Here is a 14,804-nt window from a genome sequence, read left to right as displayed (position 1 = left end):
TGGCTTGGGTTGACTTGGCCAATGCCAAGTGAGGCAACAGCTAAGCGAAAAGCATCACAAATCGCATACAATTCCAGATGAAATTGTGAATTATTAATGCAGGCGGCAAACTATTTGACTGAGTAGACAAACCCACGGCTCGTTCCCATTTCCCCCTCCGCTGTACGTGAGCTGCCTGCCCACCCATTCCATACCTAGCCCTCGCACTTTGTCGAGCTGCTTGTCCACCATTGAAAATTGAGTTACACGCGTGGCCTCCAGTCGTCTAAGTGAGAGTGTGTGTGCCTGTGTGTGTGCTGCCCCCGCTTAAGTGTGGCAACATGTATCTGGTAGATACTTTTGCCGGCATTTGTATCTGGCTGGTTGTACGTGCAGCAGTGGCTTACATTTTGCAGATTAAAACCACACACACAGACACACAAACACACACAGATACACACACACGTAAGGAGGGCCGCTGCCACCTCAAGCCAATTCGATTTAAATGTCTGGCATTTCCACTTTGCTTTTCCTGGCCATAATTTTCCGCAGTCTTTGCTTGATTGTGCTTGCATATGAAATGAAAGGATTGTTGTTGTTGTTGTTGTTGTTGCTCTTTATGGTGTGTTAAACGAGTTAGAGTTCAGGGGGTCAAAAGCTAAAAGCTGCAATGAAGACATGCTGCCACGAGGCCGAACCACAAATAAAAACTAAGCCGCAACAGAAACAACAAGCGAGCTGTGCCTAGATGTATTTGTTTGAGTATGTGTAAATGTATATGTGTGTATTTGGGCGTGTATGTGTGTTTGGGTCTGGCCACAAATGACAGCGCCAATGCAATGGCAACAATTGCAATTTGTTCGCAGCCTGCCCTTGGGCCAGAACAGGGAACAGCACTGGAGCTAACTGAAACTGGAACTGAAAAACTGGAACTTGTGCTCCTTCTTCTTATTGTTGTTGTTGTTGTTGTTGTCCGTACAGTGGGATGCATTTGGCTTACTTTACTTTCAATTTTGCCCTCTTTCGCATTCGCTGCACTTCGCGCTTCATTAAAAGGCGGGCGGATGCAGTCGCGGCAGCCAGCATCGAGCACCCCTTTACCCCTTACCACACACAACCCACCGCACAGCACCCCGTGCCTTTTGGCTGAGTACAGCAAATTTGCAGCTCGGCAACCAAAACGCTGCGTCGAAATTAAAAGATTTTTTAAGACACCTTTGTAGCAAGTTTAAAACTTGTTCCGCGCCTGACTTCACCATCTTCATCTTCATCAGCGCCGCAGCTCCGCAGTCCCTCGATTTGTTTCTGTTGTTGTTTTCTTTCTACACTCGTTGCTGTTTTTGTTACTGTTGTTGCTGTTGTTGTTGCTGCTGTTGTTGTTGTTGTTGGTTTTGCTGGCAGCCATGTTGAATACTTTTGTTTTTTAAAAACGTCGCTGCAAACGTTTTTAACTTAAATTTCAAGTTAATTTTGCTGTTGTTGCTGATGGCACCCAAAACAATTCTCCACTTGTACCCAGTTGTATCTATATTTGTATCTGTTTCTATTTAAATGTCTACATTTAAATGCGAATGGCTTAGCGCACAGCACCTTAAGTAACAATAAAACCGGTAAAAACACCGAACACAAGTTGAACAAAATAAATAATTTAAAAAAATAAAGTAAAAAAATAAAAATAAAGTTATGCTAAATAAAATAAGGTAACATTTCAATCTTCCATAACCAGATTACCTGTTTGCACTGCTCGCTCTGCCAAAGTGCTGTATTATTTAGCTTTTGTCACGCCGCCGAACATGAGCAGAGTGGCGCAGTGGAAGCGTGCTGGGCCCATAACCCAGAGGTCCGAGGATCGAAACCTTGCTCTGCTATCAAAATTTAACAGAGAAAAATTTGTCAGTTCTCTTTTTTATATTTTTAAAAATATAAATAATATATTTTCTTTAATATTTTAGTAAAACATTTCGTTTTTAAGTAATAATATTTATATTATTATTATATGTATAATGATAGATGACAGCACAGGAAAGTAGTATATTTTCATATAAATTATAATTGTAATTGTAATTGCAGTATATTAAATGATTAAATTGATGTAAAGCTATTTAATTTAGCTTCCGTTGCAACATTTATTCTCACTTCAATAGGTGTTCATAGAATTCACATAAGCAGGTGCCATCAATATAATTTCTTATCCGCGTAATTTGTCAAGAAAATACAATTATTGATGAAGATTGATTGCATTTATTGGCTCGAAGAACCATCTAATACACTTATTAAGCAATATATTCTGATTCGCAGTAGAGATAATTTCATTTAAATGCATCATCAAAATCATAAATGCTGGTAAATTAAAGAGCATCGCTCAAGCGCCAATTGAGCAGCCTCCGAGCTCAGACAATGCAATGAAGAGAAGAGAAGGGGCGGAGGGAGCCAATCGAAGCTATCTGCAAGAGACATAATTGAAGCTAACGCCATTGCCGTTGACGTTGACTGGACAGTAGCTGGAAAAAGACCAGCAGTTAACTGCGAGTGAATATATATATGTGTGTGTATGTGCGTGTGTTTGTGTGTATGTGCATTAATAAAGAATTCATCACAATTACAACAATTGCCACAGGATGCAATTTACAAAGGAAATTATTAATGGAAAGTCAATGAATTCTTTTTAAAATTCTGTTTCGTGCCTTTGATTGATTACACGCTGCCTGCTGCTGGCTTCTGGCTGCTCAGCCAGTTGACTTCTTCTTCTACGGCGTCTTCTTCTTCTTCGTCGTCGTCTTTTGCTGCTCTTCGTTTTTTGTGCTCTTCAGCGCCAGTCAAAGACCTCGCACTTAATCATGGACATGGCGAAAATAAGTCCAGAAGCCCAGACAACGACGAAGACGCAGGCGGCGGCGTTCATTCAACTGCAGACGACAGGACACTCATTAAAAATGGGTGCACAGGTACTCGACGGTGGGCCAGACGGCTCTTTAGACGCTCTTTACATGGCCCATAGGCTAAAGAGAGAAAGAGAGAGAGATAGAGAGAAAGAGGGAGAGGAACCGGTTTTGTTGGCACGCCAGCTAATTTATGTGCGCATGCGCGACGCTCGCTCCCTACTCGGGAGCCCCATAATTAACTGAGGTAGTCATTTTGAATGCGAACATGCACACATACACACAAGCACACACACACACACACACACATTCGCACACTTGTACTGTTTCAGCTAGAGTGAGACAGCATCTGCCGAAACAATCAGCAATGTTGCTTCTGAGAGGTCCTCTCCTTAAATCAAAGATAAACGATAATTATCTGCGCGAAAATGCGCGCATAAATAATTTGCAAGAAGCCACATTAAAATTGTATCTAAAAGATACGCATCGCTTGATAACACAGCAGAGCAGCTCTCTGTCCAACTCTGGCCATGTTGAGCCGAGTTTCTTGTTTTGGGATCCCAAAGAATAACGAGTACAAGAGTTAAACAAACTTTCTGTGGCATTCGTCTGTTTGCAGTTGCCAGTTGCCAGTTGGCAGTTGGCAGTTGCCTGTTGGCGCTGCCTGCGACGCGCCATTAAAAATTAAAAGCTCATTAATTAAGCAGATAATTCATTTATTATATTTTCAACACAATGCGCAGGCAGTGCCACAATTTGTTACCCGGCTCATTATGCTGCGCGGCCTTACGATTGGGCCAGGACCAACCCAAAAAGGTGAGGCAACTGTTTCGAATCGTAAAACAATTATTGCTTTCGAGTTGCCAGTCCTCTGAGGGTGGCTTTCTATCGCCCCGGGGGTGTGAGTCAAGCACAGACACGTGTCTCTGGGGCAGCTGAGCTGCGGCTGTAGCTGTGGGGACTTAATCCTACCAAAAAGCACTTAAGTTCCAAGTGCCAAACAACCTGTTGAGTGGGATTTGAGGGCGTTCAATTTAATTACGACTATAAAAGAGCAATAGAATTTAAGGTTTGTGAGTTTTTAAAAATACAATATTAAATACACAAAATAATGTGATATAAATGTAGGTATTACAGTTAATTATTCATTATTATTATTATTATTATTATTATAATTATTATTATTATTTTTTTTTTATTTTGTTATTTTATTTTATAAAATAAAATAAATATATTCCTTAAATTTGGATAAAAAAAAAAGACAAAATAAAAAAATAAAAATATAAATAAATAAATATATATTAATATACATTTATGTTTTTTTTTTTTTTTTTTTTTTTTTTTTTTTTTTTTTGAATGGTAGAATTAAAAAAAAAATATTTTACTTACTTTGAATACTTAATTTGTGAATATTGAATTAATTCATATTTCATCGTATACATTTAAATTAATGTATATAATTTGATACATATATATTTTTATATATTTTAGCCAGTTCTTAGTTCCTTACAATTCCCAACACGTTGATCGCTCTTAAGTTAATCAGATAAACAATTATAGTGACAACCTGTTCAGTTCTGCAGAATCCTCGCTTTTTGTGAACTATAAAATTTCGAATAAATTCGCTCTTGACGCTAACAAATGTAATACATATATCAAAGCGCTTTTTTAAGCATTTCAATAAATACTAATATGTATACAAATTTCACTGCACATCTGACCACTGGCTAAAGATTTCGGCCACATTTTGTTCAGCTGCTTTTTTCACACACTTGAAATATGAAACCTGCTTACTGAATGGCGAATGCTACTCCTGCTGCTCCTGCTCCTGCTGGCAAGTGGACCAAGGCGCTTGGCACCGGAAACCATATGCTTCCAATTGTTTGGGGAGCTGTGAGGGTTCAGAGCGCGCTTAATTTGGCGCGGCATCAGCTGTTTGAGCTGGGCGAGAAGTTCGGAGCACATGATGTCATTTCAGTTGAATGGCTTTTGGAAAACCAAAAAAACAAAAAACAAAAAAATAAAATGTACAAAAAATGGAAACAACTGCCATGCAAAAGGCAGGCAACTATTGTTGTTGATGTTGTTGTTGTTGGTGGTGCTGACGAACTGAATGTGTTCGTGTTGACAACGAACACGGAATATAAATTGAGAAATGCTTTAAAGCGAAATAATCAATTTACTTCTTGACATAATTTCCATTTTTCACGAAACCAAAGGCAGCCACGCGAGCTGAGAGAAAATGCCAAAAGACGCCGATGAACAGCACAGGAACAACAGAGCCAAAGGCACGCACAATTCGCACACAAAAACGTGGCTAGTGAATAATACAACAACAACAACAAAATAATAATAATAAAAAAAAAACAAGTCTATAAGAACATGCGGCTCAAACCATTTTCGTGGGTGCCAATGGCCGATGATGCAGATGAAGCCCAGCTGGAGCAAGGGGGAAGGGCGGGTCGCTAGTGTTGTGGCAATTGCTACCGTTTCTTGCTTTTTAATATATTGAACATTTTTTATGATGCTGACCACCGTCTGACGGCTGCAGCTCTCTTTATTTGGGCCGTGATTAATGATGAGTCCGGCAATAAGATACGCTACAGATACAGTTGTTGCTGTTGGCTCTCGGCTGATGTCTGTTGGCTGTTGGCTGACAATTGCAGTTGTAACTACGATTTAATAGCGCTTTAATGGTGTGTGAACAAGGAGTCCTTCAACCAAAACACCTGTTAACACACTCGCGCACACATGCAAGATATCTCTCACCTCTCTCTCTCTCTCTCTCTCGCTCGCTCTCTTCCTATCCATTCATCATTCAGGCGTATCTATTTGTAGCCCGTGCTGCTGCAACACTTTCATTATCACAAATGTCACATCATTTGTCGCATTGCACAAAACTGCCCGCTCATCATTTATCACTAAAGGAATGTGAGGCAGACACACACACAAACGCTCTATTATAGCCGCTATATATTTGATTAATTTTCCTTTTCCGAAAGAAATTAACCCGCTGCACATGTCGACCCCAGCGGCCCCTTTGACGCGCCCCTCGATCGCAGCCGCCGCCGCCGCAGCAGCCGCCGCCTCAAGATTTATCTCTTTCAGCATAGCTCGAGCATAGCCAATATGACCCCGCCTGCCACGCACGTTTCTCTCTCCCGAATCCAGTTCCAGTTGAAGTTCCTTTACTGTCTCTCTCTCTCTCTCTCTCTCTCTCTCTCTCTCTCTCTCGCTCTTCTTCTGCGCCATCTCGCACTTTGTTGTCTGATTTATTTATATATTTATTTATATCAACAATTTTTGTAAATGTTTTAAACTGCATAAATAATACAAAGTTTTTTTCCTTTGCATAAAAAACATGTTTTCAGATATGTAAAAAATGCTAAGTGCATTTATATTCATATCATATATAAATTATTACATTATTTAAAACAACTTTGTTCAAAAAACCAATAAAACAAAAAATAAAAATTTATTTTTTCCACCTTTTTATTTAATCTTATTTCTTTAATTTTTTTTTATTATGATTATTCTTATTTTAATATTTATTTATTTTATTATTATTATTTTTTTTGTATTTTATTTAAAATTTTGTATTTTATTTTATTTTTTGTTATATTTATTTTAATTTATCTTGTCTTATTTATTTTATTTTTTAATTATTTATTTTTTATATTCCTTTATTTTGTTTCATTTAATTTTATAAGATTGTACAGTATACATTTTTTTGGTTTGCTTTGGAAACACCAAATAACCTATACAATTGATTCAATTTAAATACAACTAAACACATTTCCGAATTGAATAGATAATCGAAAAAGAATATATGATATTTCGATATGACAGCATTTCTAACACTTGGAACAGCATTTTTGTTGCCCCGCAGCGCATGCGGCTAATAGCCGACGCGGCACTTGCTTATGACTGATGATCATTTGGCTGCATTTTGACACTGATAATGGTTTTTGGTAAACGACTCATTAGCCGGTTGCTAAGTAGCTGCTGCAGCAGGCAGCAACAAGTTGCAGCGAGCTGTGGCATTGGCCGCTTGCGTAATCGGAAGTGCGTTGATTTATGAAGTTTTAGCCGCGATCTCGAGCGCAAAAATTCTGATGCATCGCTGATGTTATTCTTGTTGTTGTTGTTATTGTTGTCGCATTTCAGAGCAACAAACACGCTTACAATATTGTCGCTGTTGTTGTTGCTGTTGAGCGATAAGATCGCATCCCAGATGCAAGCTGCAAGACGGTGACTGGACTCCGAGCTGGACTCCGAGCTGATCAACGTGCCGCACACGTTGCGCGGCTGATTACGCTGACGATGTTCGCCTGTTTTTCCCGCAACTTCAACTGCCTTTGGAGCGGGACTGACGCCGGCCGCTGACAAATGAGCGTTACAAGTGTTTGTGACAAGCCGCAAGCGTTGTATTTATTGCTATGAGCCAGCGACAGCAGCCGGCGAGGAGAATCGAGGAACAACAAGAAAAAAAAAACGATTAAACTTTGAACTGTTGGCTCGAGCAACAGCCTCCAGTGGAGATTCGCCTGGCATTTGCTGACCTAGGCCAAGGGTTTTGAGCTTAACTTTGAACCTGCATGCGTATGCTAATTCTGTGTCAATCACAACATGATCAACTGTCCCCTAGCCTCTCTCCCCAACACCCTCGCCCGCTGACTCGCTCAGGTATGCAAAACGTGCCACAGACAATGGCAATTTGAATTGCAGAGTTGCTGTCTTCTTCTTCATCTCATTCGCCTTCTTCGTCTTCTTCATCTTCTTTCGCTGTGGCACTTAATAAATTCTGTTGCACATTTTTGCATGCACCAAATTTCAAAAAATTTCAACTGATATGTTAAGCGGCTGTCAGCGTTTGACTTTGACGTCATCTTACATGAAAATTAAATGCAAAAGATCAAAACAAAAGACCAAACAAAAAGTCAAATATAAATATAAACGTATGCATGTGCGTCTGTGTGTGTGTATGCAAAATCCAATATATCTATATAGTATTTCACGATCCGCCTAGACGGCCAGCGAAATGGGCACAAAGTTGTAAAACGCTTCGAATGTTCGCTCATTGGCGCTGTCAAGAGTCGACATGCCCATGCCCATGCCCAGGCACAGGCCCTGCTCCCCTACTTCGACGATAAGTGATATGACATGCCAGGTGCCACAGATGCCGCCAGTGGAAGTGACTAGCGACCGCGGCAGTGCCTCAGCCAAACTGCTGTCAACTGATGGGGCTTTGCGCCTGGCCATGACGACAAGCGACAGCGATGCGCTACTTATGTAGCCATGTAGTTAGTCCCAGTGACACACCCGTTCCCGTTCCCGTTCCTGTTCCCGTTCCCATTCCCATTCCCATGCCCATACCAATACCCATATCCATATGTGTCTCCAATCCCTGCCGAGTCTTGTTGACATTTAGTGGTTCACTAAACGGGTTGCCAAGAATTTGAATCAGTTCGGTTTCAATTGGCTTAGCCACATGCTGATCTTTTAGCTGGAAATAAGAGACATCTTAAGCACAACATGGGCCACAGAATGCTCTAAAATAGTAGCACGTCATAAAAAATCTTAAAATATCCAAGACTAAGATTAAAGACATAAATCGGAAATTGTTCATAGCCCTACAGCCAGAAATTTCAGTCTGTTCTATATGGAATCTTCTTTAAGATAACGAAAGTAAATATATATCTAAGTCTAGAAACTGAAAAAAATAATAATAATAGTAAATAAATAAAATAATAATAAATCTAAAGTGATTGCTAAAAAACTGTTTACACTCTAAAAAGCTTTCATTATGATGTATAAATGACAACAAACGAAAAAAAATATTAATAATAGTATTAATAATAATAACAATACTCATAATATGATAATATAAATTTACAAAAAAGTAATATAAGACATTTTCTCTGAATTTTTTTATAATTTTATATAGCTGAAACTTTGTTCTTTATTATTTCTAGTGTGAAATACTTGATCAAAGTCCCTGAAGCAGTGGTAAAATGCTATACGATTCTGCATTCTACACTCTGCATTCTGCAATCCCCCCGATACTTTGGCACGCATTCTCTCAGTTGCGCAGAGGCAGCGTCTGCAGCTGTGAGTGTTTGTTGCATGTGTAAACAAATTGCAACACCATATGACAGCAGCGTTTGACAATTGTAAATGGCCCTGCCTCGGTCCGACTTTGCAGGAGCAGAGAGAAATGTCCGCCAAGTGCGCGCGGCGAGCGATTCATATTGATTTTCCGCTCACAATGCTCGGCTCGGGGCAAGAGAGCTGGGCAAGGTCAGTAGTGTATGAGAGCTAAGTGCCTAGTGTCTGAAGCTGCGTCTGCACTTCATACATCAAACGCCACTGAATGTTGCATGAAGCCGTCTGCAAAGTTGAAACCGACAGCTCGGACTCGGTTCTAATGGCTTGCGAGAGATATTAGCTTGTGAATCAAATTTGATAGTTGATAATCTGACTGACAGCCCTGCTAACTGAGGCAAACTGGGTCAGGACTTGCGCTAAGAGTTTCTGCAATTCCATTTGCCACCAAAGTGTCGCACTCTCTCTCACTCTCTCTCACTCTCGCTCTCGCTCTCTTTGTTGCTGATCCGAATGAGTGATGAAGTTGATGTCGTTGTCTGGTTACTGTCTGCCCAACTGTTTACGTGGTCATTAGTTTTAACCCGTTACGGCGTGACCAAGAGGCTAAAAGTGCTCTTCAGGTCTGCCATAAGTGTGGGTGTCTCAGCATACGTGTGTGTGTGTGTGTGTGTGTGTGTGTTTTGGCAACCGCCGTTTCGGCATTTGCCACACTCAAATTCACTTTAATTAAATGAGCGGTAATTAATTTCAACTTTAATCAGAAATTCCATTTAGATTTCCCTCTGATTGATGTGAACCGACATCGTACGACAACGTCACGTGGAGAGCTAAACCAATACAAACTAAAAACTAAAAAAAGTTTGGTTGCGCGCATCCTCAACAGACAGAGACAGCAGTAGTAAGGCAGAGACTGTGTGTGAAAGAGAGGGAGAGAGAAGGGCATATTGAGTGGCAAATGCGAGCAAAAGTTTTTGTTTACTTAAAATTTAAATTGAACTGAATCATGAGCAAGGCTACTTTAATATTTTAACGAAATAAATAAATAAAAGGGAGACAGAGAAAGAAGGCATGAAAAAAATGTATTTAAAATAAATATAATTATTTATAATTTATAAATTTAAAGTATATTTCAGTAATATTTATTCATATTATGAATATATCAATATTCCCATTTAAATCATTTATGCAATCACATTTTCATAGAAAAGCTTCCCAAACTTCCTTCACTCAATTTAGGTGCTATAGATATTTACGTAGACCTTGAGCAAAGCTGTTGAACTAATATGAAAGTCCGGCATCAGCGCGTCGAGCATTTGCAGTCGAGCAATGCAAATGAACGAAATGCGACAGCAAGTTTGTAGATCCAATTGCCGTTCAGCAATGGGCCATGACCCATATAGGCTCATTGGGGCGTGCGAGGGGTCCAGAAGCGAACATTTGTCGGCTTTCCCAAAGTGCTGCTGACAGAAACGCTCCTCACTTGGCCTGTCTATCACATTGACTGACTGCCACACATTTCTCTGTGTGTGTGCGTGTGTGTGTTTGTTTCATTCTCTAAGTTTTTCCTTTCTTTTTTTTTTTGGCTTGCTGTTTATTGTTGTTGAATACCGGGCGGGCCAATTGAGTTGGCCATAATAACACGCCACGGTAAATGGCTTTTAAAAGTCTACTTTGCCACAGTCCGCCCCCTCATTATGAACGACGCGTTACGAACGCCCCCTCGGGCAGGCCCAAAGATGACAATAGTCGCTGGCGAGGTAGGAGGATCGGAATGAAACTCGGAAATTGTCATTATCTATGGCCATCAGCAGTGGGTGGAAGACAGTGAAATCGAGCAGCGTTCCCAACCCTCGATTGGCAAGCAGCGACAGCTGTCTAAGGTCTAGAGGTCTAGGAGTCCATATAGCCTATATAGTCTAGAGTGATACTTGTCGTGCTTCGCGCCTGCCCCTCCGCTCGGCTGCTCTGCTACTCTGCTGCTCTGTTATTGTTGATTTTTCGACTAACAACAATAAAATGAAAAATCTTTTTGGCAGTGAAACCTAAATTGCCGCTTGACACGTCACATTTATGAAATGCGCAACGTTGCAGAAAATCAAGAAAACAAAACTGGAAAACCAGCAAATTAACTGCCTCAGCGGTGCCTTGTCCACTTCAATGTTTCACGATTCACCAGAAACACCCCATCGGAGCGAAGTGTAAAGCTGTGAAATAAGACATCGACGAACGACATCGAGTAAACGAGAGCAACTTGTCCTAAATTATATCCATATCGATGAATTGCTACAAAATTGGGAAGTAATAAAAATGCCATATGCATATCATTTTCGTTTAAGAAAATTATTGTTCTAAATGTTCAATAAATTATTAAGTCCGATTGATTGATTTACATTGATTAAATGTATGATGATTAATACTGATAGCACTGATAATTATACTCCTAATGCCAATGCTCATGATAACGATGATAATGATGATAATGATAAAATCCGCACTTAAAGAATATCTATATCGATAAATTGCTAAGAAATTTGGAAGCAATCAAAATGGCATGTGCATATCATTTTCGTTAAAGAACATAATTCTTCAAAATGTTCAATAAATTATTAAGTCAGCGAATCATTATGGGAAATCAATTATTTACAAATTATAATGATAATGATAATGATAGAATTGATGTTACTGATATTACTGATAACTATATTTCTATCGATAGCGCGTACGATCACGATGATGACGATGATAACCATTATTTATTTTCAATATGTGCAAGAAAAATGTTTATGCATAATAATATATGATATTGCAAATATTTTTTACAGTAAATAATAAAAATTTGTTCTAAAAAATTTATATAAATTTTAATACTGCATACAACAATATAAATTTCTATTAACTGTAATTAAATGTAAGCGATATTAAAGACTATTTCTATTAAGCTCTCCGAATATCACATTTTACTTATGAATATAATAAGTAAAATAATAAATTTTAGATAATCAATACGCATTATGCCAACAATATAGATTTATATTAAATTAACTTTGATTTCATCAGATATTAAAGACTTTTTTCAATTAGCGTAAAAGCTCTAAAAAAAAACCCCATTTCACCATTTACTCACGCAGGATTGTTCTTTTCGATATTGCAGGTACTGTGAATGCCAATGGCGAGACGAAACGACAACGGACCTCATACACCCGCTATCAGACACTGGAACTTGAGAAGGAATTCCACTTCAATCGCTACCTGACGCGCCGGCGACGCATTGAGATCGCGCACGCGCTATGCCTGACGGAGCGACAGATCAAGATCTGGTTCCAGAATCGGCGCATGAAGTGGAAGAAGGAGCACAAAATGGCATCGATGAACATTGTGCCATACCACATGGGCCCCTACGGCCATCCCTATCACCAGTTCGATATCCATCCGTCACAGTTTGCGCATCTGAGCGCATAGGACGCGTGGCACTTTTCGGGTACTGGTTAGAGACTCAATCAGTTGTATCAGGAACCATATCAGGCGGCGGCAGCGGCCAGCGTGGCCGGCGGCTATCAGTCCCAGGGCCCTCAGGATCCGACCGCATCGGCATCGGTGCTGGGCAGCGTCAGCGTCGGCGCCAATGCCAACGGCGGACCTGGCAGCACCATTGGCACCGGCAACGGTCCCAACTCGCTGTTCAGCTCCGCCGCGGCGGTGGCCAATGCCAGCAATACCAATGCCGACTGCATTAAATATCCTCAAGAGTTCTGATCTCAGGTTATCATCAGGCAGCAGCAGCAGCAGCAGCAGCAGTCAGAGCAGTCACAGCAGTCACAGCAGACACAGTCGCAATCACTTGATCCGCTGCTGGACTCGGACTGTGAGCCCGATTCAGATTTGGGTCTGGAGCTGGAGTACAAAGCGGACATTGTTGGCTGTAATTTGTTCTGCTGCTGAGCCGGTGCCTGCGCCATTTGCCATTTGCCACTGCCTCGCATTCGCATCCGCATCCGCAATCTGCATCCGCAATCCGCAATCCGCCGCCGCTGTCGATCGACCAACATCAAAGACGATGCTTCTTGTTTGCAACTGATTCGTGTTAAGCTGAGAAATGAGCCGTAGCTGGAGCGCGGCTCATTTGGGTTTATGATACTGGAGGTGGAACTGTGCGCACTCGTCTAGTTCTCTCTAGACCTGCCTGCACACACAGACACACACACACACACACCGACTCACAAACACACACACACGCTCACACACACACAGCTTGAGCCTTGGGCTCGGAGCTGGGGCAAGGATCTGGAGTTAACTTTCGATAGCTGCTGCCACGAGACGTCCAGTATGATAAACTTCTTTCTCTAAGCAGTATTCGAAAAGCAATTAGTCATAAGTCTAGCTTAAATTATAGCTCTAAGTCCGCACAGACGAACAAACTAACTAAAACATAAATAGGTTAAACAAAAACCAATTTGAAACAAACGTAATATTTGCAATAATTTCAAAGTGATTTCTACTAAAATTAGTTTTCGTTTAATGCCTAATTCTAATTCTAATTCATGTACTTAAAAGCTACCAGCACATGGCATCTATGTACATACATATATATATGTATGTATGTATATCTGTGTCCTCTATAAGGCTTCGTTCAGTTTGTATATAGCAGAGCGTCTCACTCTCAATCGGCGCCTTATTATGTTTGTGTTTCATTTTTAAATATATAAATTGTTTGGCTCGAGAGCTACTTAGAAACAAGATGTAAGTTTTGCTTTGCTCGTTTTGTTTATTTCTTAAATCGAAAATCATTTCACAATTTGGAGAACAAATTCGGAGATGAAACAGGGAATTTGGCTAGCTGGCAAAATGTGGCTCAATTTCAAATACTTAGCACAATTTCTATAGCAAAGCCCCAACCAGACGCTCTCTCAATGTTATCTTTTATTCGATTATCGTATCAGTCTTATGTCTGTAAATCAAAAGAACTATAACAAGTCCTTAACATATTGTCTCCTAGCTTAAGTGTGCATTACAACTTGAAACCTAAATTAAGCAATGCGCAAATTGTTAAAACCTAAAATAATAATACAAATCAATTTTAAAAACAATAAAATAACAACGATGAAAAACAGAAGAAAAAGTAAACTTATACGTAAATGTAATGTAATTATTTATGCTGTACTTTTTGCTAAGCTAAGGTTAGTGCATTCTAGAACCTATCGGTAGTCTATGTGAACCTAGACCATAAGCCTAAATTATATTGAATTAGCATGACAAATTTTAGTAAAAATAAAAACTATAACAAGAAAAAAAATCTAATAATAATAATAATAATAATAAAGCCCGCGCATTAAAACACAAAAGCAAACAAAAGTAAGAAAAAAAAGCAAAAATACTTAGCACAAATTATATACTTGTTTTTTGTTTGTTTGTTTTTCTTTTTTTTTTTAAATATATATATCATATATAAATATTTTATGATTTTCCAATCAAAATGCAATACAATGTTTGTAGTACGGGGCTAGGGGGGGCGCAAAGAGTTTAACTGCATTCCATGTAAAAAATAAATAACATAAATAGTTTTTAATGAGATCCGTACTTATGTAATGATATGGGTTCTATTGCGAATGCAATGTTTATAAGCTGTAAAACCACAAATGCATACAACTATAAATAAATCAAAACAAACGACAACATATGTAAACATGTACGAATATGACATAAAAATAAAACTATTTTAAAATGTACAAAACTTACGTCTTTTATTTGAATAGATTTAAACACTCTTGATATCTCCGTCTACTTTATTCTAGACCATAGGGAACTGTATTTGTAATGAATAGACTATTGCATTCCATATTC

At 39.4% G+C, this 14,804-nt stretch overlaps 1 protein-coding gene and 1 non-coding gene across 2 annotated transcripts in view; both read left to right on the top strand.

The window, feature by feature from the left end:
* Scr (homeobox sex combs reduced) overlaps positions 1-14,694 on the top strand; it is a 33,656-nt gene extending 18,962 nt beyond the window's left edge. The window contains 1 exon segment of the mRNA XM_018000558.2: positions 12,118-14,694. Coding sequence (XP_017856047.2) covers positions 12,118-12,905 — 788 coding nt within the window. The 3' untranslated portion in view covers positions 12,906-14,694.
* TRNAM-CAU (transfer RNA methionine (anticodon CAU)) lies at positions 1,776-1,847 on the top strand. The gene has a single exon. It is a non-coding gene; the product is annotated as a tRNA-Met (tRNA).
* Positions 14,695-14,804: the final 110 nt, after the last annotated feature.

The sequence above is a fragment of the Drosophila arizonae genome, chromosome 2, assembly GCF_054131065.1.
Source record: "Drosophila arizonae isolate 15081-1271.41 chromosome 2, UAZ_ARI_1.0, whole genome shotgun sequence".
Lineage (NCBI taxonomy): Eukaryota > Metazoa > Arthropoda > Insecta > Diptera > Drosophilidae > Drosophila > Drosophila arizonae.
This window is presented reverse-complemented; position numbering and strand designations above follow the sequence as displayed.